This window comes from Mesoplodon densirostris, chromosome 14, assembly GCF_025265405.1.
Source record: "Mesoplodon densirostris isolate mMesDen1 chromosome 14, mMesDen1 primary haplotype, whole genome shotgun sequence".
NCBI classification, from domain to species: Eukaryota; Metazoa; Chordata; class Mammalia; order Artiodactyla; family Ziphiidae; genus Mesoplodon; species Mesoplodon densirostris.
The window spans coordinates 77,868,067-77,895,896 of NC_082674.1; the positions used below are offsets into that span (position 1 = coordinate 77,868,067).

Sequence of the window (27,830 nt, forward strand, 5' to 3'; positions counted from 1 at the left end):
TGTTTCAGCATCTGTAGTGTTTATGGTGTGGACAACTAAGACATTTAGAATTGCAAAATGTCAATCAGTAAGTATAATCTTCCTATTTAAACAGTTTTCATTTTTAATTATTCTATTTTATTTTGTGTAAGTTTGAAGAATTTTGTGCTTGTAGACAGATAATTTTAGTGGAGATTTTTGTTTACTTGGAATTATTTTATATAGAATTATAAAAACATTTGCCTTCTTTAAATGTCTGAAAAAGTTCCTCTTAAATCTCCTTTTCCAGTTATGCCCTTTTCTCAACTTCTTTTTGTATATTTTGAAAAGGAATCCTCCCCCTGTATAATTTAAGGTAACAGGAAATGTTTTTCTTCTAGCACACAGTGTAATTGGGTTGTTTTGTACTTAGGACTGTAAACCTAAAGCCTGACATGTTTCTAGGATGGTATACTCATTATGAACATTCAGGAGATACCCTCCATGGATTCTCTAGTTAGAAGAAGATACATTTCTCAGACTTAAAATATAAAAGGCCCTCTTGGGGGTTTCTTGATTTGGAAATAGTCTCTAGTTCTATATAAATAATTATAAAGAGCCCTCTGAAAACCCTGGACTCCTGCTGCTGTAGGGATAATTTAGTGAGAGAAGAAACTGTTCTTGTCTAGAAAATAATTGACCTCTGAAGCCCTTTTAAATTCTCATTCTTTTTTTTAAATTTATTTATTTATTTTTGGTTGTGTTGGATCTTTGTTGCTGCACGCAGGCTTTCTCTAGTCATGGTGAGCGGGGGCTACTCTTCGTTGTGGTGCGTGGGCTTCTCATTGCAGTGACTTCTCCTGTTGCGGAGCCCGGGCTCTAGGTGCGCGGGCTTCAGTAGTTGTGGCACATGGGCTCAGTAGTTGCGGCTCGCAGGCTCTAGAGCACAGGCTCAGTAGTTGTGGCGCATGGGCTTAGTTGCTCCGCGGCATGTGGGATCTTCCCGGACCAGGGCTTGAACCTGTGTCCCCTGCATTGGCAGGCGGATTCTTAACCAATGCGCCAACAGGGAGGTCCCTCTAATTCTTTTTATGATACTATATAATTTGTTAGGATTTTATTCATTGGATTGGTTATAAGGCTGAGGTAAGCATTAATATTACTGAAGTAAGCATAATGATTTTATAGAGATAGCATTTCTTAGTTTTTATGTTTCTCAGAAAAACGTGTGCTTATTCATTTGGAAGACTTACTGGTTGGAAAGATTTCATTAATAATTGTCATTTTGTACTGTTTGAATGGGAAATCTGTATGTTTATCAGAAAATTAACTTTTCCTGTTTGAATTGTCCTTATTATAGGATTGGATGGAACGCTGGGTTGATGATGCATTTTGGAGCTTCCTTTTTTCCCTTATCCTTATTGTAATAATGTTTTTGTGGAGACCATCAGCAAATAATCAGAGGTACCTAACATAGGAAAGTTCCAATTTGGCAAGGATTTGTTCATCATCTGCTACAATGTTAAAACAGCAGTTATAGAAACTGGAGAGGTAGTCCTTGCTGTTAAAGAGTGTACATACAGTCAAGTGGGGAGACAAATGTAACAAAAGCAGAACAGTGAAATAAGAGATATATAAGCCCAGCAGGAAGGTGGAAGGAGGGGTCCATGAAAAGGCAGCATTTATGTTACACCTTCAGGAAAGGAGTAGGACAGTGAATGGCCGACCTGGGAAAGAGTGCAGGTTTTCTAAGGGTAGCGGGGACAGACATGGCCTACTTTGGAGGCCAGCAAGCCATGCAGTTTGGTTACTACTCTTACACTGGCGGGACATAAAGCTGGAAAGGAAAAGTGGGAGCAAAATCGTAAAGAGCTTGAATGCGAAATTCAGAAACTTGTACTTTAGACTACATGTGACAGGAAGCCCCACAGCTTCCCTTGCCTCATTCCTCTTCCCCAAGGAAAGCACTGTTAGGTTTCTTCCTACTAGGAAAAAACGAAAAATTATATACTGGTGTGTGTGTTTCTCTCTCTCTTTAAAATTATACGACAACATGCAAATCAACTATACTTCAATAGAAAATGTTTTGATTTAAAAAGGATTAAAAAATTATACAACAACAGAGATAATATATACATACATATATACACTATTCTGCACTTTCTTTGTTTAAAATGTGTCTTTCCTTATCATCTTGTATAGACCTACCATATTACTTTTAATAGCTATCTGGCATTCCATATGATTGTAGCATAATTTATATAAGCAGTCCCTAATTATTAGACACTTAGTTTCTAGTTTTTTTTTTGCTATTATCAGCAATGCTTTTTTTTTTTTTTTAATCAGCAATGCTTTTTGAATGCTGTTGGACCTAGTAGATGTGGCTCGATTGGTGTGCTTTATTTTCACCAATCAGGTTAGCAATTTCTTTTCGTTAGGGGATAAGTAAAAATAGTGGGCAGGGAGGTAAACCTGACATGGAGAAAAAAGTACAGCAGAAAATTCCCTTCCCTGAGCATTCGATATTTCAAAGTTGCTTCCAGAGAAATTTGATCCATTGATGCTTTTACCAACGGGTTTGGGAACCCCAGTTTCAGTTTCTTCACATTAACCTTTGCTGATTTGAGAGTAAAATAATTAAATTTTTATCATTTCAATTTATGGGAAACTTTTTAAGTGTATATATTTTTTAAAGTGTGTACTGACTCTTTTAGATGTAACCTGAAAGTTGAACAGGTTTAAACACACTAGTAAAACTACTCCTTGTTTTTGATTTAGATATGCCTTCATGCCCTTAATAGATGATTCTGATGATGAAATTGAAGAATTCATGGTAACATCTGAAAATTTAAGTGAGTGGCATATTTTCTTATTAAATGACCATTGTATGTATTGTAACAAAGAAATATTGTACCTCTACCTGTGATGCAAGGTCAGATATACTTTTTTTCCTGTAAAATGTTTTTAAAACTATATCTGCAGAAACCTCTATTATGGTAGACAGTCACAGAAGAGAAGTCAGTAATGAAATTTTCAAGATTGCTAAAGTAGTTTGAGCTTTTGATACATGTTTGCTCTTAAAGTCTAAGTATTGAAGTAGCTGCACTGTTTTCCACAAGAGTGATTTGGTGTATATTGTGCTTAGCTCCTAAACAATATTTGTCTTCTTAATGATGATTGCTAAATTTCTTTGTATCACCTCTTCTTGCTCTTGAAAATTGTGCACATGTGTAATTTCCCAGTCATGCCCAAAGCATTTCTAATTATGGTTTTAGTGCTTTAGTTTTCATCTTTCTATTAATTTATACATAAGTGTCTTATCATTTTATTAATTTTACCAAAACACTGTAATTAAAGCATTTGTTATGGCAACATAAGTATGTAACTCAGATGTAAAGAGTAATTTTATCTTTATTCCATTCTTCCTTCCTCTTACTTTGGTTTCTCTTATTAGTAACATTCTTTTTCACAATTTTTTTTGTTTCTCTACTGTGAAAATTTTATAATCTACCCAGTCAGCAAAATTTGCAACATAATCCGTGTGTCTTCAGTGTCCACACTTCCTTTTACCTCCTCTCATCAGATTATCACCTAGAACTAATTCTTTCGTGTTTTTCTGACTTTTCTATTAAGAAAAGAAACCTGCAAAACTTATTCACAGCAGAGATATTAAAATTCGGTGTGTTGGTTCCGGCTCTAATAATGATGGAATGAATTGTTTGGGGCTAATCTTCCTGCTGATAGCTAGAATAAACTCTGGACAGTTTTTTTTTTTTTTTTAATTAACTATTGGAGGCACTGGAGAGCAAAGAAAAGCAGGGAGAAACTGGAGGAGATTTCACTGTTGAAAGAAGAGAACCATGAAAGAAGAGTTCATGCCCAGTCAATGAGACAGTACAGTGCCTAGAGCACAAGCAGATAGGTATCATCTTACTGATGCAAGGAATTGGAGAGTGAAATTTGGGGCTGTAAGAATGTCTGGAGATTGATGGAAGAAATCCAGAAAAGAGAGAGCGGCAAAGGGGGAAATTTGGAAGTCTATAAAGTCTCTCTAGTCTTATCTGATACCTGAACTGGGTATGTACAAAGTGAGACTCCAAGAAGCCAGGGGGAAAACAATAGCTATTAGGCTAAGAAGCGGAACAGAAATTTCAGCAGCTGCCACTGCAGAGTTTGAAATTCAAATCTCAACAAGTTAAAGTGCTTGGGTAAACCCCTTGGGCTTTCCTTTAAAACCCCAGAAGGGCCACTCCTTAGAAGAAAAGACCACAGTCTAGGACCACTGAAATTTACCCTAGGACTAAAGCTAAACTGAAATAAACCCTAATCAAATCTAAAAGCATACCCCCAAAAGATCAGAGTGATCTAGCAATAATTTGAATTGCCTGCTAGAACAAAACACAACACTTCCCAGAGGAAGATAAGAGAATCCAGTCTATAAGATACCATTCTCAATGTCTAGTATACAATGATAAATTACTAGACATGGGATGAAACTGGAAGCTGTGATCCATAGTTGAGGGAAAAATCAGTAAGAGCAATCTAGAGGTGGCCCAGATGTCACAGTTAGAGTTGAATAAAACCATCGACCTAATTGACTTGATTGATATTTATAGAACATTGCATTTAGCAACCAAAGAATAAATGTTCAAGTCTACATTGAATAAGATAGACCATATGTGTGGCCATTAAAAATGTCTCCATATATTTCAATGGATTGTAATCATATAGAGTATGTTTCTGATCACAATGGTTAAATTAGATGCACAGCAGTATGATATCTACAGAATAATCAAATGTTTAGAAATTAAGCAATAATTTCTAAGTAACTTGTGGATTGAAGGAATATTAGAAAATATTTCATGCTAATGATAATAAAAGCATACCATGTCACATTTTACAGGATGCAGCTAAACCAATTCTTAGAGGAAAATTAATAGCTTTAAATGCCTATATTACCAAGAAAACATATTGATAATATGTTTCTATCTTGAGAAGCTAGAAAAAGAATGGCAAATTAAACCTGGGGTAATTAGAAGGAAGGGTATAATAAACTTGTGTCTACACCAATGAAATAGAAAACGGGGAAATAGAGAAAATCAGCAAAGCCAAAAGTAGTTTCTTTGAAAAGATTAATAAAAATTGATTAACCTCTAGGTAATCTAAACCAGAAATAGAATATAGCAAGGCAAATTTCCAACATTGGAAAGATAGGGAGGACATTACTACAGTAAGAAAGGGTAAGTAAGAGGATATTATGAACAAATTGGGCGTATGGATAAAATGAACAAATTCCTTGAAAAATACACTTAAGAAACTACCGTAATCTTAATTCTAACCCTATGCCACTAATTGGAATAGGCATATATTTATTAAAGAAATTGGGTTTGAAATTTAAAATCTTCTCATCAAGTGCCAGACCCAAATGGCTGGCTTCACTAGTGAATGCTTTCAAATACTTAAGGAAGAAATATTCTAATCTTACGCAACTCTTTAGAATATAGAGGAGGTGACAGAATGGGAGAAAATATTTACAAATGAAGCAACTGACAAAGGATTAATCTCCAAAATTTACAAGCAGCTCAATATCAAAAAAACAAACAACCCAATCCAAAAATGGGGAGAAGACCTAAATAAACATTTCTTCAAAGAAGATATACAGATTGCTAGCAAACACATGAAAGAATGCTCAACATCATTAATCATTAGAGAAATGCAAATCAAAACTACAATGATATATCATCTCACACCAGTTCGAATGGCCATGATCAAAAAATCTACAAACAATAAATGCTGGAGAGGGTGTGAAGAAAAGGGAACCCTCTTGCACTGTTGTTGGGAATGTAAATTGATACAGCCACCATGGAGAACAGTATGGATGTTCCTTAAAAAACTAAAAATAGAACTACCATTCGACCCAGCAATCCCACTACTGGGCATATACCCGGAGAAAACCATAATTCAAAAAGAGTCATGTACCAAAATGTTCATTGCAGCTCTGTTTACAATAGCCAGGACATGGAAGCAGCATAAGTGTCCATCAACAGATGAATGGATAAAGAAGATGTGGCACATACAATGGAATATTACTCAGCCATAAAAAGAAACGAAATTGAGTTATTTGTAGTGAGGTGGATGGACCTAGAGTCTGTCATACAGAGTGAAGTAAGTCAGAAAGAGAAAAACAAATACCATATGCTAACACATATATATGGAATCTAAAAAAAAAAAAAAAAAAAAAGGTCATGAAGAACCTAGGGGCAAGACGGGAATAAGGCGCAGACCTACTAGAGAATGGACTTGAGGATACGGGGAGGGGGAAAGGTAAGCTGGGACAAAGTGAGAGAATGGCATGGACATATATACACTACCAAACATAGAATAAATAGCTAGTGGGAAGCAGCCACCTAGCACAGGGAGATCAGCTCGGTGCTTTGTGACCACCTAGAGGGGTGGGTTAGGGAGGGTGGGAGGGAGGGAGATGCAAGAGGGAAGAGATATGGGGACATATGTATATGTATAACTGAATCCCTTTGTTATAAAGCAGAAACTTTGTTATAAAGCAGAAACTAACACACCATTTTAAAGTAATTATACTCCAATAAAGATGTTAAAAAATATATATATAGAGAGAGAAGGTAGGGATACTTCCCAACTTGTTTTATAAGGCCAGCACAGCTCAGATACCAGAATCTGACAAAGACAAAAAAAGGAAAGTTACAGACCAATATCACTCATGAGTAGAGACATAAAATTCATTTAAATGGACTTCCCTGGCAGTCCAGTGGTTAAGACTCCATGCTTCCACTGCAGGGGGCACAGGTTTGATCCCTGGTCAGGAAACTAGGATCCCACATACCACTCTTATTTTATTTTATTTTTAGTAAATAAAATCTAGAAGAATAATGAAAGACCATCATTGTCAAGTGGACTTTATCCCAAGGTTGCAAGGCTGTTTCAACATTTGAAAATCAGTCGGTATAATTCATCTAAAGAGTAAGGAAGAAAAATGACATAATTATCTCAGTAGGTGCAGAAAGACATATCACAGAATTCACCGATTCATGATTTTTTTAAAAAGAAACCTACTTAGCAAACAAATTACAGAATAGTATGAAAAACTCTACAGCTAAAATCATATTTAATGGTGAAATAGTGAATACTTTCCTCCCAAGATTGGGAACAAAGTGCACGGATATCTGCTCACCACTTTGACTCAGTATCAGACAGCAGTTCCTAGCCAGTGCAGAAAGGCAAAACACAAACCAACCCAAAGAATACAAAAGGCATAAAGTGTGGAAAGCAAGAAGTAAACCTGTTTTTATTTACAAACAGCAAGGTTTTGTTTTGTTTCAGCTGTGCCGCGCGGCTTGTGGGGTTTGTTCCCCGACCAGGGATTGAACCCACGCCCTCGGCAGTGAAAGCACGGAGTCCTAACCACTGGAGTGCCAGGGAATTCCTCAGCAACATTAAGTATGTAGAAAGTCCTAAGGAGTCTACAGAAAAGAAAAAATACAGTAGAACTAATAAGTGAATAATATAACAGAATCATAGCCTATATGTCCAAATACAGAAATGAGTTGTTTTTTATATAACTGAAAATGATTGAAAAATGAAATTTAAAATATTGTTTACAGGAACTTCAAAAATAAAATATTTAGGAATAAATTTAATGGAAAAAATGTGGAAAACTGCACTGAAGAATACAAAACAATGCCAAGAGAAATTATAGACTAAGTAAATGTTTATGAATTGTAACTCTCAATATTATGAAGCTATCACTTCCTCAGCTGATATGTAGATCCAGTACAGTCCCAATTGTAATTCTGGCTGATGTTTTAAAAAATGGTTAAGCTGATTTTAAAATATGTATGGAAATACAAAAGATCTGGAAGAACCTAAACATCCTTGTAGTTACAACATAGATCTTGAAAACACTATACTAAGTGAAAGAAGCCAATTACAATAGATCGTATGTTATATGATTCCACTTATATGAAAAGTCCAGAAAAGGTAAATGCCTGGAGATAGAAAATAGATTAGTGACTGCCAGGGGCTGGTGGAAGGAGTGGGTTGGGAGTAACTGCTAATAGGTATGAGGTTTCGGTGGGGGGTGGGGGTGGGGGCAGGGGGTGATGAAAAGCTTCTAAAATTAACAGTGATGATGATTGCACAATTCTGTGACTGTTCTAAAATCCACTGAACTGTACACTTCAAAATGGTGCATTTTATGGTGTGGAAGTTATATCTAAATAAAATTAAATTAATGGACTTAACACTGATTTCAAAACGAAAATTTCAAGTTATACTAATAAAGACAGTGTGGTTTTGGCATAAGGATACATACGTCAGTGTATCAAAATAGAGTCCCAAACATAAGTAAAAATAAAATGGGGCTTCCCTGGTGGCGCAGTGATTGAGAGTCCGCCTGCCGATGCAGGGGACACGGGTTCATGCCCTGGTCCGGGAAGATCCCACATGCCGCAGAGCGGCTGGGCCCGTGAGCCATGGCCGCTGAGCCTGCGCGTCCGGAGCCTGTGCTCTGCAACGGGAGAAGCCACAAGAGTGAGAGGCCCGCGTACCGCCAAAAAAAAAAAAAAAAAAGAAATGAAATTTCAGACAACTTAAAAAAAATAGTCCAAAAATAAATCTGCACATATTGTTCAGTGGATTTTGTTGTTGTTGCTTCAGATTATTTTATCAATGCAATAACACTTTAAAGAATGTACTCTTGGGCCTCCCTGGTGGCGCAGTGGTTGAGAGTCCGCCTGCCGATGCAGGGGATACGGGTTCGTGCCCCGGTCCGGGAGGATCCCACATGCCGCGGAGCGGCTGGGCCCGTGGGCCATGGCCTCTGGGCCTGTGCGTCCGGAGCCTGTGCTCCGCAACGGGAGAGGCCACAACAGTGAGAGGCCCGCATACCGCAAAAAGAAAAAAAAAAAAAAAAAGAATGTACTCTTACTAGCACCAAATTGATTCCAATATAATAGGTCTCTAAAGCTTTTGTTTTTAAAAGAGATATAATATTTAAATTAGCTCCAAATTGGAAACCTCATTTGTCAATTGATTTTTGACAAAGGCAGCAAGGCTTTATATGAGGAAAAGATAGTATTTTCAACTAAGAGAAACAACGGAACAACTAGATAAACACATGGGGGGAAAATCACCTAGACTCCTGCCGTGTATATCACCTATAATTAATTAAAGAGAGATCACAGACCTAGATGTGAAAGATTAAACTATAACTCTTCTAGCAGAAAACAGGAAGATATCTTCATGACCTTGGATTAGGCAGTTTCTTAGGACACAAAAAGCAGTTACCATAAAATAAAAAGTTTGGTAAATTAGCCATCACCAAAATTAAAAACTTATGTTCATCAAGAGAAACAAGAAAGTGAAAAGGCCAGCCCTAGACTGGGATAAAACATTCTCAATACATATATCTGACAAAGAACTTGTATCCAGAATATAAGAATTCCTACAAATCAATAAAAGATAACTCAATTTGTAAAAAAAAAAAAAAGGAATACTTAATAGACGCTTCACCAGAGAAGACAAAGGAAAGGCCAGTAAGCACATGAAAATGTGCTCGATAATACTGGTCATCAGGGAAACGCAAATTAAAACCAGAGTGAAATGCTACCATGTATCCACTAGCATGGTTAAAATTTAAAAGACTGGCAGCATGAAACGCTGAAGAGGATGTAGAACAGCTGGATCGCTCATACATTACAGAAGAAGTCTTAAGAAGTTTTAAGAAAGCAGTTTGACAGTATCTTAAAAAGTTAACCATACACCTACGATATAGCCCAGCCATTCCACTCCAAAGTATTTATCCAAAAATGAAAATGAAAGCATATGTCCACAGAAAGACACTGTGTACACTTTTATAGCAGCTTGATCCTTAATGGTCCAAAACTGAAATAGCCCAAATGTCTGTCAACAGATGAATGGATAAAATAATAGTGGTATACAATGGAACACTGTTTGGGAAGCAAAAGTAATGAACACTATACAACCTGAATAAATCTCAAAACCTTTATGTTGAGTGAAAGTAGTCAAATCCAAAAGAATATTGAGTCCTTATGGTTTTATATAAGAAGTTCTAGAGCAGGCAGGAGTAAACTGTGGTGATTATGTAAATCAAAGCAATAGTTGCTTCTGGTGGGGTTGGGATTGACCAGAAAGAGCCCTCTGTGGGGACTTCCCTGGTGGCACAGTGGTTAAGACTCTGCACTCCCAATGCAGGGGACCCGGGTTCCATCCCTGGTCAGGGAACTAGATCCCACACGCATGCCGCAACTAAGTTTGTATACCACAACTAAGACCCAAATAAATAAAGAACGAAATAAAATATTAAATGAAAAAAAAGAATCCTCTGTGATGACGAAAATGTTAAATGTCTTGATTGGGATGGTAGTTATACAAGAGTTGATAAAAATCTCTTCAGACTGTACACTTAAAAATTTGTATTTTGTATATTATACTTCAGTTTAAAAAAATCAGTGTATTATGCCTTGAAGAGAAGGATCTCAAATGTTGAGATTTCAGACACCCCATGGAAACATTTTTAGATCGAGCAACCTCATTTTCACTCATTATATCCACTTATGCACTTGATCTCATCATATCGTACCAACTGTCCTAGTTTATGGAGAAGCACTTTTTGCAAATTACTGTAGTAACAAAAGTGAATACGTATTGGACATAGACATTAAGTTTCAGGTACCTTATATATGCTAATTTGTTTAATGCTCATCAGAATTCTCTGAGGTAGACATTATTATTCCATTTTATAGGCAGGGACACTGAGTCACAGAAAGTTGATTGCTTAGCCCAAGGTTACATAGATAGAGCCAGAACTCCAAGTGAAGCCATCTAGTTTCCGGACTCATGCTCTTAACCTCTCCTCTGCTAAACCTGCTGGCATAAAGAAGAGCCTTGGGGCTTCCCTGGTGGCGCAGTGGTTGGGAGTCTGCCTGCCGATGCAGGGGATGCGGGTTCGTGCCCCGGTCCGGGAAGAGCCCACATGCTGCAGAGTGGCTGGACCCGTGAGCCATGGCCGCTGAGCCTGTGGGTCCGGAGCCTGTGCTCCGCAATGGGAGATGCCACAACAGTGAGAGGCCTGCATACTGAAAAAAAAAAAAAAAAAAAAGAAGAGCCTTGGTCAAATACAAAGAAAATCTTTTTCTTCCCTATTTTATTTATACCATAAACACATTCTAAAAATTTATACACTAGAGAAGTGAAAGCATGGCCAAAAGGTGTGTTTTATTCTTAAATATATCATAAATCCTGTAGATTTTTAAATCCATGAACTTTAAAATGTACTGAAACTACTTAACGTGTGCATGTATGTATGTTTGCTTGTTTATTTAAACTCCTCTAAAACTGGAATTCAGACGAGCAACTTGAGAACCTGGTTGTTTTTGTAAACAGTTACGACATTTTTAACTTTTTCTGTCCCTCCTACATTCCCAAATGGTATATTAAAGCCAGCACCCAGCCCAAAGCTTCCACTATTAACTCTCTTTATAGGGTTATTAAATGTGAAGCTACAAAGGAAAATATTATTATTTTATAATTTTATGAATTTCTATAATGTTTATCATTACAGCTGACGGAATAAAATTAAGAGTCTCAAAAATGGTTTCCAATGGAACAGCTAAACCTGCTACTTCTGATAATTTTGTGAGTATAGTATATATTTAATAGCCTTTCAGTCTTTAATACTTTAGAAATCTATATGAGTGTCACATTCATTGACCTTCAGGAGAACACTTTTTACTAGGTTTTTTTGTATGAAAATAAATGTTACTAAGTAGTGATACTAGTTAAGTCTGACAACTGTACTGCTGTAAACCGTCACTTTTCATGTGCTGTCTTTGGACCAGCGGCACAAACCTCACCTGGGAACTTGTTAGAAACACAGAATTTCAGGCCTACACCAGATGTACTGAATCTAAATCTGCTTTTTTTTTTTTTTTTTTGCGGTACGCGGGCCTCTCACTGTTGTGGCCTCTCCCGTTGCGGAGCGCAGGCTCCGGATGCGCAGGCTCAGCGGCCATGGCTCACGGGCCCAGCTGCTCCGCAGCATGTGGGATCTTCCCAGACCGGGGCACGAACCCGTGTCCCCTGCATCGGCAGGCGGACTCTCAACCACTGCGCCACCAGGGAAGCCCTAAATCTGCTTTTTAACAGAATCCTATAGATGATTCACATGCACATTAAAGATTGAGAAGCTTTGTTATAGTGAAAGTTTGTATTAATTTTTCAACACTTTTATGTTATTTTTGAAGCTATTTCAGATAACATTTGTTGTCTGTTGGAAAGGGACTTTAAACCATGTAAACTTGAATAAAACATTAAAATATTGGGTAGAGATGAGTTTTTTAATATTTTATGCATATTGTTTATGCATACAAGTGGCAATTATGAGAGTAATTAAACAAAATGGAAATGCCTATCATACAGTTTTATATTTGGCTTTCTTGCAGTTACATATGTGGTTAATAAGGTGTAAAAATTTATGTACGCACCTAAGTTCTGACAGGATGGATGGTGTATGAAACAGTTTCATTTGTTGGATTTGGTAAATTCTCTAATCCTCATTTTTGGTAATTAATAATTCTTAAAATGTGTTCTTTGAGTAGTTTTATGGTAATTTAACTAAACTTTAAAACGTTCCACAGTTTTAATTATCTGGTGTTAGAACTATTAAACTTTCAGCTTGCTAAGAGATTTTCCTCTTATTTTAGGGATATGTTTCAGTTTATTTTAAAGCTCAGTATTTGCACATATAGCAAGGGAAAATGTTTTCATTTCTCTAAATTGTGTAGTCAGCTCTTATTTTTGGGGGTTTTTTGGGGTTTTTTTTTGCGGTACGCGGGGCCTCTCACTGTTGTGGCCTCTCCCATTGCGGAGCGCAGGCTCCAGATGCGCAGGCTCAGCGGCCATGGCTCACGGGCCTAGCCGCTCCATGGCATGTGGGTTCTTCCCGGACGGGGCACGAACCCGTGTCCCCTGCATCGACAGGCGGACTCTCAACCACTGCGCCACCAGGGAAGCCCAGCTCTTATTTTTTTTAGATAATTATTTTATTTTATTTTTTAATTAATTAATTAAATTATTTTTAGCTGCGTTGGGTCCTCGTTGCTGTGCGCGGGCTTTCTCTAGTTGTGGTGAGCGGGGGTTACTCTTCATTGTGGTGCACGGGCTTCTCATTGCAGTGGCTTCTCTTGTTGCAGAGCACAGGCTCTAGGCATGCGGGCTTCAGTAGTTGTGGCACGTGGGCTCAGTAGTTGTGGCTCATGGGCCCTAGAGCACAGGCTCTGTGGTTGTGGCTCACGGGCTTAGTTGATCTGCAGCATGTGGGATCTTCCCGGACCAGGGCTCGAACCCGTGTCCCCTGCATTAGCAGGCAGATTCTTAACCACTGCACCACCAGGGAAGTCCCGTGTAGTCAGCTCTTGATCAGAAGTCGGGGACCTTGTCTCTCCTTGATTGACTCATTTCTACCCAAGATTCACTCAGAGAATTGGGGTGCCTATTAGTACTGGCTCAGTTGCTTTCTCTGTCTCTGTAAGTAAGCAAGATATAATTAATGCTAGAACCAGAGGATTCCATGTAGCCATTTTGATTTATTTTACATTATAAACCAAAATATTCAATATACCTTTTATTTTTCTTACTCCCAGTGAGATAACTGTAAGCAAGTTTCTGTTGAAAAAAAAATTTAGATACCCCAATTGACCTGCTTTTCTTTTCTTCTACAGAAACATGAGCACTAGATACAAGTGACTGAAATAAATAGGCTTTTGTAAAGTTAGAATGTCTGTACCATCATCTTTTTCTGCTGAAAAATTATAAACTCATAAAGTGAACAGATTAGGAGGCATACTGAATGCTGGAAGCAAGAAATTAATACAAATCAATATTCATGCTGTTTTCTATCTTATAAATCAACTCTTTGTATTTTTACCGTGGTTTTTCAAGACAAAAAAATAACACCTGTGCATCAGCCAAAACCAAAGAAGTACAAAAATCCAAAATCCAAGTGTGTGTTTGACTGTTTAAGAAAATACTGGCATAATTTTCATGTGGCGTAAGGGTCAACTTCTTAGGCTATGTAGAAATTAAAAGAATGTCATACATTTGAATTTCAATGCTTAAATTATATATACATTCTATTTAAAAATTCTCCTTTCAGGCATTATTAAGCGAAAGCTAATATGTAAATATTTATTTCTACAGGATGAAGATTTGAAGTGGGTGGAGGAAAACATTCCCTCTTCATTCACAGATATGTAAATATCCTCTGCTAAAGTTTGAATCTAACATTTAGACTGTAGTATAAAGGGATAATTTTCATGCTTTGTTATGTGCTTTTCAAAACTCTCACCTCTGTATGTTTTTATAGGCCCCCATCACTAGTGTTTGACTGATTAACTTCATATCGAAATGCAAAGAAAACACAGCCCTGCCTTGGTCTGTCTTTCTCCTTCCTTTTTCACTGTACAACAACTCTATTAATACTCCTGCCCTATAACCAATTCCAACATTTTCTTATGTAAGTTTATCAGGATCAGAATCATTTTGTTTTAACTTTATAATATGGAAGAATTCAAACTTTTTTTTTTTTAAACACGTGTAACCACGATACCATGTACAGTGGGGAAGCTTTTGGAGGAAAAACATTCAGGTTCTTCTTTATCAGTGTCCTATATGACACACAAATTCCAGATAGCTGTTTCCACAGTAGACAACAGGATAGCCAAATATGATGTTTTCACATGTTGTTTGTTCCTTTCCCTGCTCCCATTTACTTCCTTTTGAGATAGTTTCTGTCTAGTATGATGTTACATTTGCCTGAAGAATTTCCTTTATGTTTCTGGTCGTGCAAGTATGTTGGTAATAAGTCTGTCAGGTTTTATTTGTCTGAAAAAGTCTTTGTTTTGGCTGTTTGGGAAGCTGTTTTTGCGGGGTATAGAATTCCTAGTTGACTGTTTTTCCTTTCAGCACTTCAACGATTGTCACTTGATGTTTTCCAGCTTTCATCGTTTTAGAAAGAAGTCTGCTGTGCCTCTTCTCTGTGCCTTCATATGTTACGTGGGTTTGGTTTTGTTTTGTTTTTGGCTGCCTTCAGGACTGTCTCCTTCTCTTGGGTTTTTCTTTTCTCTTGGGTATATACCTAGAAGTGGAATTGCTAGATCATATGGTAACTGTATGTTGAACGTCTTGAGGAAGTGCCAAGCAGTTTTCCAAGAGCCGAACCGTTTTATAATCCTATGAATAATGTATGAGGTTTCCGATTTCTCCACATCCTTGTCAGCACTTGTAATTGTTCACCTTTTTGATTTTAGATCTCTTAGTGGCTGTGAAGTGGTATCTCATTGTGCTTTTGAGTAACTGAAATTTGAACTATCTTGTTGAGGGACTGGTGTTTAATTAAACTGTGGTAACTGAAATTCACACATATCAGATTCATATGAGGTAAGAACTGCCTTTACATTATGAAACTAATAGTACACTATTATACTTTTTTCTTTTAATAGTCATAAAAGGAAAGTAGGTGTATAAATACCCGTTATATGCCTTTATTATTTCTTTTTTCCTTCCTGTATATCTGAGTTATCACCTTCTCCTGTAGGTCTTTCTTTAGTGTTTCTTACAGTATGGGTCTGCTAGAAACTAATTCTTTCAATTTTATTTATGTGAAATGTATTTGTTTGCCCTCCTGTTCAAAGGATGGTTTTGCTGGATATAAAAATCTTGATTGACTTTTGTTTGAGCTCTTCCAACACATCCCTCCAATATCTTCTGGTTTCTATTGTTTTGAAAAGAAGTCAGTTTTTAGTTGTATTGTCCTCATGTGTATAGCATGTCATTTATTTTTTGCCACTTTTCAGATTTTTTTCTTTACATTTGTCTTTCCACGGTGTGTGTATGATGTGCCTAGGTGTGGTTTCCTTTTTGAGTATTCTTGGAATTTGTTGAGCTACTTGGATTCATATCCCCACTCCCTTTGGTCATTTTCCAGTGCCTTTAACTACTTATTTTTAATATTTTTGTCCAGGTTTTATAAATGTTTCTGTGGGAGGAATCATCTGATTTCTTTCCACCTTTACCTGCTATCTTCCATTTTTTTTTACTAGTTTTTCTGTAATCCTTTTTACTTCTTTATATTGTTTTCATTTTCTTAGTAGTTTTCTTGCCACAAATTAAATTTTTATTTAAATTTGTTCTGCCTTGGGTGCCTTATAATTTTTTTCTTCATTGCTGGGATGATTTTGTCTTTTTTTTTCCCAGAGTTTAATGGACTCTTTGAATTTCTTCCTCTTTTATTTTTATCCATTTTTGCTCTTGGTTTGAAAATTTCTTATTGTAGTTTTTAATATCACCAAATATTCTTTTTAACTTATTTCATCTAATTTGGAGCGTTGTGTTATAGCTGTAGCTTTCTTCTACTGTAAAACACTTCGATTTTCATTTTCCTTCTTTTTTTCTTCCTGCACCATTATATGGAATTGGTTTTGTTTGTTTTTCCTATTCCTAGGCATTTGGTAGTGAGAGTTCCTACTTTGAGTGCTTTCTTCCATCAGTTGCATAAATTATAGTTTTGTTTATGGAAAATGTCGATGGGATGGAGGTATGGAGAGAGGGAGGTTGGTGGTGTCTTATTTTTCTTTTATTTCTATAAGATCTTTAATTTTCCCCTTTTACTTCCTTCTTTTTATTCATGGTACTGCCATAGCTCTGAGGGTACCACTCCTCCATGTATCTGATTCTCCCCTGAAAACCATGATTGTTCAAGACTGCTTCTTTTGGTTCCACTCAATTTAAGCCCCTTCCCTGTAGCAGATACTGTGAACTACCAAGTCACTGGCCTTTAGTCAGTATTTTGGAACTTAGTGTTGATTTTTCTTGAAGAGGTTTGTCTATACTTTGTCTAAATCCTCCTTCCCCTAGACTCTTTCACAGAGTCTCTCAAACCTCTCTTTCCCACTCTCAGTACTCATGAGCTTGCAGTGACGCAGGGAATTTGTTGGTATTGGCATGTATTTCTCTGTTTACATATAATTTCAGGTTTGCTGTATTCTCCTGGTTATGCTGAAGACTGTGAGGTGTGTGTGGTTTTGTTTGCAATCCTTAGGGACTTCATGGAATTTTGAGGAAGGGTGTATGGAGAGATTCAGATTAGGTGGCAACCGTTATCTTCCAGATTTGGAAATTCACTACTGAGTACTTTAGAAGGAAATCACCTAAGTAGACTAACCCCGTACTATGCCACCACTTCTTGGTGGAAAGCAATAAGGCTCCTGGGCAGTTCTCCTTATGTCTTAGAGAGTCATTACTCTCTACAATTTCTTTCTGTAAGTAGAATGTCTGCCTGATTACAAAAATTCCTCTAGAATATAAAAGAACAAAATGTCTTCTTTTATGTTCTCATGAACCATTTATGTGAAATGAGTAGAATTGTATAATCCAAGACAGTTTCCAGCGTTTTAGGTTCTTAGGAAGTTTAGCACAATGCTACCCAAAATTCATGTGCAATTTATGTGGCAAGTTTAGAAACTGGGCTTCATGTACAGGTAAACAATTTTTTATACATCAATAGAAATGGACCAAAAATTTTGCAAGCCATAGGACAATTTAAACAGATCATGAATAACCATATGTGATATTCATATGGTATTCATTATGACTTTTCTGTATCTCTGATAAACCAAAAAGATCAGCTTAGCATAGTTCTCCTTCCTCTTCAATGCACTGAGTCCATCTTAATAAGTTTTAAAGTCATTTACCTCACAAAAGGAACCATTTTAGAGATTGCAGTGTTTATCTCTAAACAAGGTGCTAAGCATTCAGTGGGCTGTCTTCTGGGCTCCCAAGGTTCTGGGTCATCTTTCCCTAAAGCAGTCTGGATTCCCCTTATTATTATTCCAAGCCATATAAGTTGGCTCATTCCTCACATCTAGTGAGGCCCCGACTTCTCTTTCTTCTGTCTGCACCGTAGGCTGCACTGTTAGTAGCATCCTCTGGATTGTGCGTGGATGTGACTTTGATGTTGTGACCTTGGCATGCCGACCCTTTGGGCTCTCCCTCTCAGTGCTCTGTTGCACATCGAAGCTCTACATTTGTCTTTTTATCCATATAATCTTTCCCGAGCAAAGGTTCTGTTGCATAACTTTTTCTCTCTTCAGTATCCTTCACTGGTTTATGTCCAGTCAGTGGTAACAATGACATAGGATTAAACAAATACTTGATACCATAAATACCACCTTTCATAATATGTTTACTCATCCATCTTTTTAAAAATAGGTATATCTTTTAATTAAATTGTGTTTATTTAAGATGGTCAACATGATAATTTGATATACATGTACGTCGTGAAATGATGACTACGGTCAAGCCTATTCATCCCTCTTAAGTTCTCACAAAAGTACACGACATGTGGGTTTTCAAATTAGCACATCACTAGTCAAGATATTTGTCCAACTATTCAAAGTAAAAAATAACCAGGGGCTTAAAAAACAAAGATCTAATTGGATGCCCACTGTGTTTGGAATTATTCATTCATCATGGTTTAGTTCTTGATGTTCTTCCAACATATTAGCCTTTAGAATTGCTGATTTTTGTTGTTGCTTCCATTTTGAAGTTATAATTATTTTCATATTTCAGTTAATTCTTTAACTGAAAAATTTTTTTTACATCTTTATTAGAGTATAATTGCTTTACAATGGTGTGTTAGTTTCTGCTTTATAACAAAGTGAATCAGTTATACATATACATATGTTCCCATATCTCTTCCCTCTTGTGTCTCCCTCCCTCCCACCCTCCGTATAGCACCCATTCTGGCAAGTGCACAAATTCTAAATAAGTATATAGCTCAGTAAATTTTTAATATAAGCATACTCATGTAACCTGCACCCAGATACCCAGATCAAAAACTGGAACATGGGCTTCCCTGGTGGCACAGTGGTTGAGAGTCCACCTGCCGATGCAGGGGACACGGGTTCGTGCCCCGGTCCGGGAAGATCCCACATGCCGTGGAGCGGCTGGGCCCGTGAGCCATGGCCACTGAGCCTGCGCGTCCGGAGCCTGTGCTCCACAACAGGAGAGGCCACAACAGTGAGAGGCTGCGTACCACAAAAAAAAAAAAGAAAAACTGGAACATCACTAATACCCTAAAAACTGTCTTCTTGTTTTCCTCCCAAATCATGACCCCACTCTCCCAAAGCTACTGCTGTACTGATGTCTGTAACTGTAGATCACTTGTGTCAGTTTTTAAAATTTGATCCCTCAATAGTTCATACCTCTTTTGGGGGCTGTATAGTGTTCCAGTTTACCTATTTGGAGCCTGTTAAGAACAACACTGCTGTGAATATTCTTCTCCGTGTCTGTTGGCAACACTAGGTATTCATTTCTGTTGACTTTGTCTTCCAGGAGTGAGACTTGGTGGATCATAGGATATGCTTATATTCAGCTTTGTAGATACACTGGCCTTTTAATAACATTGTCAACTTTTTTTTTTCTTTTATTTCAGAGCTCTTCCAGTATTAGCGGATTCAGATGAGGTAAAATATATTTTTGCTTATGTCTTGGAGCTATTATTTTCACAAAGTAGGAATGTATTTCAAAAGAAGCTCTGAAAGTTACTTTTTAAAATGATTACAAATTGAGCAGATTGAAAGACTGCGTTCAGCTGTGGGTAAAGTTTTAAGGAACTGGATCCTCATTTAAAACAGGAGCAAGATAAATGCTTATTGGTGTAAAAGGAGGGAAGAATTATTTTATGAGGTTTTGAGTCTATGGTTTTCTAACATCTTAAGATGTAAGAGTTTAGAAGACTTCAAGAGGGCCTCCCTGGTGGCGCAAGTGGTTGAGAGTCCGCCTGCCGATGCAGGGGATACGGGTTCGTGCCCCGGTCTGGGAGGATCCCATATGCCGCGGAGCGGCTGGGCCCGTGAGCCATGGCCGCTGAGCCTGCGCGTCCGGAGCCTGTGCTCCGCGATGGGGGAGGCCACAACAGTGAGAGGCCCGCATACCGCAAAAGGAAAAAAAAAAAAAAAAAAAAAAAAAAAAGAAGACTTCAAGATGGCAGTTTGTCTAAATCAGTCTCTTATATTTGTAGATATTTTCCTGGGGTATTAAATAAAGTTTCTAACTGAGTTACATTTACTAAGTAGGAAATTTGAATAGATGATGTGGATTTTGGAAGGTTTTGGGGGGAAAAAATTAGTTACAGATCATCTGGACACTGCAGGGTGGCCCAGGACAGGAAGAAGTCTGAAGTGTAAGGATTAAAGGATGGACGTGGGGACCACCAGTTTATCCAGAGGAAGAGTAGCGGGAAATGAGTGGTAGCTAAGGAGTAATTTACGTGGTGGCTGTAGAATATGAGAGAAGCTACAGCTCTGTTCATTGAAAGGTCAGGGAGAAGACTGGTATCAGCGCCGGGATTTGGCCCCAGTGGGATGGGAAGTTTTGAGGAGGCTGCCGTATATACACACCGTGCTACAAAACCATTGAACTCCAGGATTTATAATGCCAGGATTTATGGAAAGATATACCATGGAATTACTTTTTAAAGGGCAGGGGACACGGGTTCATTTGATAAATAATTGATTTGTAATTTCAAAAATACCTAAAGCGGTGAAGTCAGGCAAATCCCTAGGTGAGCTCTGTGCCTAAGAAATCCCTCTGCCTCACACTGGTGGTTCTGAATTAGAAATGTTAACGTTTTCTGAACTTCACAGATAATTGATTCGACTCCATTACTAGAAGTCTGGATTATATGGTCTTTATTTTCCGTATCTGATATTTCTGTGTATATCGTGGCGTGTACCCCACAAAATTGTGACTACTTCGTAGAGACGCTATAAAGAATTCTGTTAGGACCTGGAAGGAGCATCAACATTTTGATGAATATCTTCCCTTTGTTTTTTAAGGAAATTATGACCAGATCTGAAATGGCAGAAAAAATGTTCTCTTCAGAAAAAATAATGTGATTGGAACCCACATAAATGAAGCCTGCATAACAGTGAAGGACTTCCTCAAGACTAAAAGAGAACTTTGTTTTGATATAGTACAATCAGTTTTTATTGCATGATCTTGGAAATCTATGTACTAAAATTAGGAATTCAGATGGTGGGAGGGTTCTGCAACCCTTATTAAGCTGACTCTTGAATGCCAGTTTAACGTCCATTAAATTGCCTAGACTTGGCAATGACCTGAGAGAAGTATTATAGTAAAGATAGGTGCCCAAATGCCCTTGGCTGATGGGTGGCAGGCGTGTGGGTTTGGGTTCTCTCTTTTTTTCCTGGGAAATACGACAATTTAAAACAACTTTGTTACATCAACACTCCTACTGTTCTTCCACTGACCTTTGTTTGATTTGTGATTCTGAGGTGTGGTAAAGCAGTGTCTCCACTCTTGGGTTTATAGTTACTAGATGCAGTAATAATTCTCTTTGATTTTCATGCTGAAGCAATTTGATAAGAAGTAAAACTTGGTTAACGTTGGAACATAAGGATGTTTATATGGTTAGGTTTGCTGTGTGTGTGTACCTGTGTGTATGCACATCTGCACAAAGCCCTTGTGTGTGATTATCACCACACACATCAAATCATAGCGTTGGTCTTCTCTGTCTGAGCTCAGGGGAGCACAGTACATGGAGAGAGTTTACTTCCAAAGATCTGCTCTGCCGCTGTCCCCTCCCTCAGGCCAGATATCTGTGTGCTGCTGCTGAATGCCTGGGGCAGGTGGGGTCCCCTGGCCACATGGCTCCGCCAGAGCACTTCCTCCCTGGCGAGCTGGGAGGCTCATTACCAGTGAACCTTGAGGAAACTAGAACCTTCTACGTAATCTTAGCATATTTGGTTTCATAACAAAATATATATTTAACTGCATAGTACATCACTATTAATCTTGTAACTAATTTTTTAACCTTAAACCATGTTTTATACATTATTTTGTTACATTATATATGTAATGTGTAATTTGAAATTAAAAAAAAATTTTTTTTTAATGCAGAACGTTCTAAACTTGAAAAGCAGTTGAATATAGTATGATGGAAATGGTGAATGTTTTGCTGCTCTCCTGACCAAAGATACAGCCTAGTGAACATTTAGAATAGGAATTAAAGTTAGAATCCTGTGTGTCTTTCTTTGAAGGAGTTCTAAGCTTGTGAGTTGAGGATGACTTCAGAGTTTTTTGTTTGTTTGTTTGTTTTTTGTTTGTTTTGCGGTATGCGGGCCTCCCACCGCTGTGGCCCCTTCCGCCACGGAGCACAGGCTCCGGATGTGCAGGCCCAGCAGCCGTGGCCCACGGGCCCAGCCGCTCCACAGCACGTGGGATCCTGCCGGACCAGGGCACGAACCCGTGTCCCCCGCATCGGCAGGCGGACTCCCAACCACTGCGCCACCAGGGAAGCCACCAGAGTTTTTGATTAAGCATTAAAGTCTTAACCAGTACAAACACTTAAATCATAACCTTTCATTGATTTTTTTCATTGTGAAGCCACAAAACAAAATGATTTCTTTCAAAAGCCTGCATTATGAATTGGTTTCTCATTTACTCGTTTCATAGGAGTTAGTAAAAAAGCTTTCTAGTAGTAACGCCTCTTGAAAGATACTTTCAAATTTATTTGCAGTAGTGAATATGGACCGTGTTGTACTGAGAAAGGTTTGGGACGTCCTTCCCAAGAAAAGAACATCTAACAGTGTGGTTCCCTTCCTTATTTCTGTTTCTGCCACAATAATGGGCTCCCACCTACCATCTTTCCCAGCATTTATGTCCATTCTGGTTTTGGTGTATTTTACCCTCAGCCCAGTTGTTTCAGAGCTGGAGGTGACCAGTGCCTTCTTGTTCCTAACATTTGTATCTAATACCAGTCCCCAGATTTTGAAGCAGATTGATCCCCAACTCATAGGGCTCTAGTTGAATTTTGAAATGTAGAATCCTGGGTTTCCAGCTGCAGATGTCGTGGAGTGCGAGTGGGGAGTTGATGGTAACTGTGTAGTAATAAGGGAAAATGCTTCTCACATAACCTTGATAGTGTTTATAAAAACACTTCTGTCTGCAGCTGGCAAGAAAAATGCTGCCGGTATGGCTCAGGTGCACACCGCAATGCAGACTTTTCTCCAAATCACAGAAAGCAGTGTTTTCTCCTGATAACCTCATCAGAAATGTTTTTCAAGGGGTGTATACTGTGTCTGTCACCTTCAGTGGCACTTGTGTTTGTTGGTGACTCGTGAGCTGAATCGAGTGTTCCTACAGCGGACCTTCTCGGCCCCCTTGTGTGCGCAGGAGGGGCTCCCTGGGGCTCTAGCCGTAGTTCTGATGAAGGACCCCAGGGAGAAGTCACACTCAGAGCCACTGTACAGTTCGTCATCCCCGCTTCTGCACAAAGTTTCCAGAAACTGGGCATCAGGGTCTTTGAGGCTCTCACATCATTTTATTCTTAGGATGTCATCAGGATGGGTTTTCCCCATTAATGCAGGGATCTGAGAATAAGAGTCCAGTTTTATGTGTTCCTAGGCAAAATGCTTAAGTGTTTTTATTATGCAATTCATGTTAGGTTTATGTGATGTATGAAATCTGCTTAAAAGGGAATTTTCATGATTTGAGTTAGATTAGTATTAGTATCTGCTTTAGTGGAGCTTTAAGTTAGTTTATTTCAAAAAATAAGGAAAAATAGATGAATATGTGAATTTTTTAAGCCCGAGAGATAAGATGCTCCCATACTTTTTACTTTTCCTGTAAAGAAAATAATATTTAAAATCTTTCACATATCCTGTAGAGAGGACTGACTTTCCCCCTCTATGGCAGTATATTATATTTGCACTACTGTAATGTGAAGATTGAAAGTATAAAAGACATACATGTACATGAAAGTATAAAACGTTGATTTTTATATCCTTTTTTCAAAAGGAATTTGAGTCTATTGCACTAGGCCATACAGGACTGGTTTATGAGCCGTACTATGCTAGATTTATAAGTCCCTAGTTTTGGTACTTGTGTCTTCGTATGATCAACAGCATGCGATAAGCAATACAAAACACCATGCCTTATAAGAAAGAAGTTTAACATGTTGGTTAAAGTACTAAATTACATAACGAATGTATATAAGTGACAAAACTAGATTTAAGGAAATGTACATTATAACACAGGAGCTCAATAAGAAACTTCTTTAGAACTAGGAAAACATGTATTTGGGAAGAAAGGGGCTTAAGAAGTTATATATTTTTATTTAAAAGTTTAAATTATTGTATTATTTGGAAGAAGCTGCTCTGAATGTAGGACAAAGCTATTTCAAAGATTTTTGTTTGAAAAAACTGATGTATTTTTGTGCCTTAATATTTGTTATGACAATAAAATGCTTTCTGAAATTTTGGATGACCCATTCTTTTTTTTTTTTAATTTATTTATTTTTGGCAGTGTTGGGTTTTCTTGCTCTGCGCAGGCTTTCTCTAGTTGTGGCGAGCGGGGGCTACTCTTTGTTGTGATGCACAGGCTTCTCATTGCGGTGGCTTCTCTCATTGCGGAGCACGGGCTCTAAGTGCGCGGTCTTCAGTAGTTGTAGCGCGTGGGCTCAGTAGTTGTGGCTTGCGGGCCGTAGAGCGCAGGCTCAGTAGTTGTGGCGCACGGGTTTAGTTGCTCTGCGGCATGTGGGATCTTCCCGGACCAGGGCTCGAACCTGTGTCCCCTGCATTGGCAGGCGGATTCTTAACCACTGCGCCACCGGGGAAGTCCCTGGATGATCCCTTCTTGATAGGATTTATGAGTGCTAAGATTACTTAAACCTACAGGAAATGTAGACTCCAATAGATGGCAGGACATAAACAAAATTCTCAAAAGATGAGGTACAACTAATTAACAAACATGAAGAAGTGTTCAATCTCAGTAGTGATCAATGAAATGCAAAATAAAAGGGGAAATTTAAAAAAATCAAGTTGATATGTTTATGCTGTTAAGTATTTGTAAAAATCCTTTTGCTTTTAATGTCTGATGGAATGAGCACATCATTAGTGATGGTAATGTAACTGATTCAGTCTTTGTGAAAAGAAGTTCAACCTTTTCACAACCTTTGAATAATACCAGTTCTGGTGACGTTTTTAAAAATGATTCAAAATATAGAATCAGGCTTCTGCACAAAAATGTTTATTATAGCATTATTTAAAGTAGAGAAAAAACAAGAAGCAAACTAAATAATCAACAGTAGAATGGTTAAGTGAATTATGGTTTACCAGCTACTTTATGGAATACTCTGCAACCATTAAATTATGAAGAATATATGATAACAGAGAAACGTACTTGTAAGAAATATAATCCAAAGTCACATATGTTACCTCATCTATGTAAACACAAAGTAGGGAAAGGACTGAGTGAGAACACATCACTGGCATGCAGGGTCAAGGTTCAGGTTCAGCTAGGCTGTAACTAATAATAAATAATAAGTCAATCACATTTCAGTAGGTTAAGACAAAAAAGTTTATTTCTTGACCTTGTAACTGTGCTAGGATAGGTGCAGAGGTGAGCAGGGCCACCCTCCTCACACAGTCCCTCAGGGGCCCAAGGTTTATTTCCATCTTGTGGGCCCACCATCTCCTGGGGCCTGTCCTCTGCATCCAGCCAGCAGAAGGGGAGAGTTGCTCCCGCCTGGGGATTTTGCAGGGCTAGACCTGGAAGTGGTGCCCGTCACTTCTTAGCTTATTCCATGAGCAAAACTCAGTCACGTGGCCACACCAAACTGCCAGCTGGACTGGGAAATGGCGCGAGCCGTATCCCTGCCTGCTATTCTAACTGTGAAAGGAGAGGATGGATTTCGGTGGACAACGAAGGCTCCTGCCACAGGTTATTTGGGGTCACTGGCCTAGGGGAGACTTCCAAACCTATGTTTTTCCAATTTTCTAAGGTCAGCATATTGAGAAATAAATATGTTAAAAGGGCCATAACTAGACTATACGTATGAGATCAGAAACTTTAGAAACAAACGTGTTCTCAGATCACAGCTGAGTCCATTAATAAAATCCATCTGGCCCCAAGTAGGTGGGACGTGGAGGATTTTCTTCATGGGAATTCTCCCAGCCTTGGGGGGTGGTCAGGATGGGTAGTCCCAGAGGAAAAGCAGGGTCTGTTGTCATGACTGTGATAATTCAGGGAGTGCTGGGAGTGCTGGAGAGTGCCAGGCTTTGTTAACCGCTGTGGTCTCAGTAGACAATGAGGGAGGTGTAGCCACTTTATAGATAAGAAACTGAGACACGGTAGTTAAATAACTTACCCAAGGTCACCCTCCTGACAAGTGACAAAACTGGTACAATACCAGCTGTGGGTGACAGGTGTCCTTGAAGGGTTGTCCTCAAAGTCCTGGGGAGAAGGGAAATTTCATTTAACAAACATGTGATTGCTCGTTAGAGGATTAAGATATTGTATCTAAAGTGCCTGGTGCGGACTTCCCTGGTGGCGCAGTGGTTAAGAATCTGCCTGCCAATGCAGGGGACACAGGTTCGAGCCCTGGTCCGGGAAGATCCCGCATGCCGCGGAGCAACTAAGCCCGTGCGCCACAACGACTGAGCCTGCGTTCTAGAGCCCGCGAGCCACAACTACCGAGCGCACGTGCCACAACTACTGAGGCCCGTGTGCCTAGAGCCCGTGCTCCGCAGCAAGAGAAGCCACCACAGTGAGAAGCCCGTGCACGAAGAGTAGCCCCCGCTCACCACAACTAGAGAAAGCCCGTGTGCACCAACAAAGACCCAACACAGCCAAAAATTAATTAATTAATTAATTAATTAAAATAAAGTGCCTGGTGTACAGGCCTTCCCAAAACAGATAAGATTAGTATAAAAAATGCAACAGTTAAAAAAAAAAAGCAACAGTGATTATGGTAGATGCTACTGAGACTCAGTTGAAAGAAACTCCATACAAAATTCAAACACATTCTAAGGTTTCTTTACGTGCATTAAAATGAAGTTACCCATGGTAGTGTATATATGTCAATCCTAATCTCCCAGTTCGTCCCACCTTCCCTTTCCCTCCCTGTGTCCACATGTCCGTTCTCTATGTCCGCCTTTCTATTCCTGCCCTGCAAATAGGTTCATCTGTAACATTTTTCTAGATTTCACATATATGTGTTAATATACAATATTTGTTTTTTTCTTTCTGGCTTACTTCACTCTGTATGACAGACTATAGGTCCATCCACATCTCTACAAATGACCTGATTGCATTCCTTTTTATGGCTGAGTAATATTCCATTGTATATATGTACCATGCATAAAATAGCTAGCTAGCGGGAACATGCTATAAAGCACAGGAAGCTCAGCTCGGTGCTCTGTGGCAACCTAGATGGGTGGGAGGGAGGTCCAAAAGGGAGGGGATATAGGTATACATATAGCTGATTCACTTCATTGTACAGCAGAAACTAACACAACATTGTAAATCAATTATACTCCAATTTTTAAAAAACAGAATGTTTCCCAACTGACTCAGAGAGAGATGTGACTACAGGACATGAGTTAGAGAGATGCGTTATGAAAAGCCCTTGAGCCACCATGGCTGGCTTTGAAGATGGAGGAAGGGGCCATGAGCCAAGGGATGCAGGTGTCCTCGAGGAGCTGGAAAACTCAAGGAAACAGATTCTTCCCTGGGGCCTCCAGAAGGAACTCAGCCCTGCTCACGCCTTGATTTTAGCTTGGGGAGACTTATATTGGACTTCTGACCTCCAGAACTGTAAGATAATAAGTTTGAATTGTTACAGACACCAGTTTGTGATAACTTGTTACAGCAACAATAGAAAACTAACACAGGTTCTGAGTCTCTCTGGCAGATAAATGTGGGATGAAGGAAGCACACAGAATTTTTGGTGCTCC

At 38.6% G+C, this 27,830-nt stretch overlaps 1 protein-coding gene across 2 annotated transcripts in view; it reads left to right on the forward strand.

Moving 5' to 3' along the window:
- The window catches only part of TMEM87B (transmembrane protein 87B), a 54,413-nt gene extending 30,088 nt beyond the window's left edge, over positions 1-24,325 (forward strand). For both annotated transcript variants that reach the window (XM_060117480.1, XM_060117481.1), the window contains exons 13-19: positions 9-67; positions 1,319-1,422; positions 2,737-2,810; positions 11,576-11,649; positions 14,212-14,264; positions 19,505-19,535; positions 20,910-24,325. In XM_060117480.1, coding sequence (XP_059973463.1) covers positions 9-67; positions 1,319-1,422; positions 2,737-2,810; positions 11,576-11,649; positions 14,212-14,264; positions 19,505-19,535; positions 20,910-20,969 — 455 coding nt within the window. In that variant the 3' untranslated portion in view covers positions 20,970-24,325. The remainder of the gene's footprint in view (positions 1-8; positions 68-1,318; positions 1,423-2,736; positions 2,811-11,575; positions 11,650-14,211; positions 14,265-19,504; positions 19,536-20,909) is intronic.
- Positions 24,326-27,830: the final 3,505 nt, after the last annotated feature.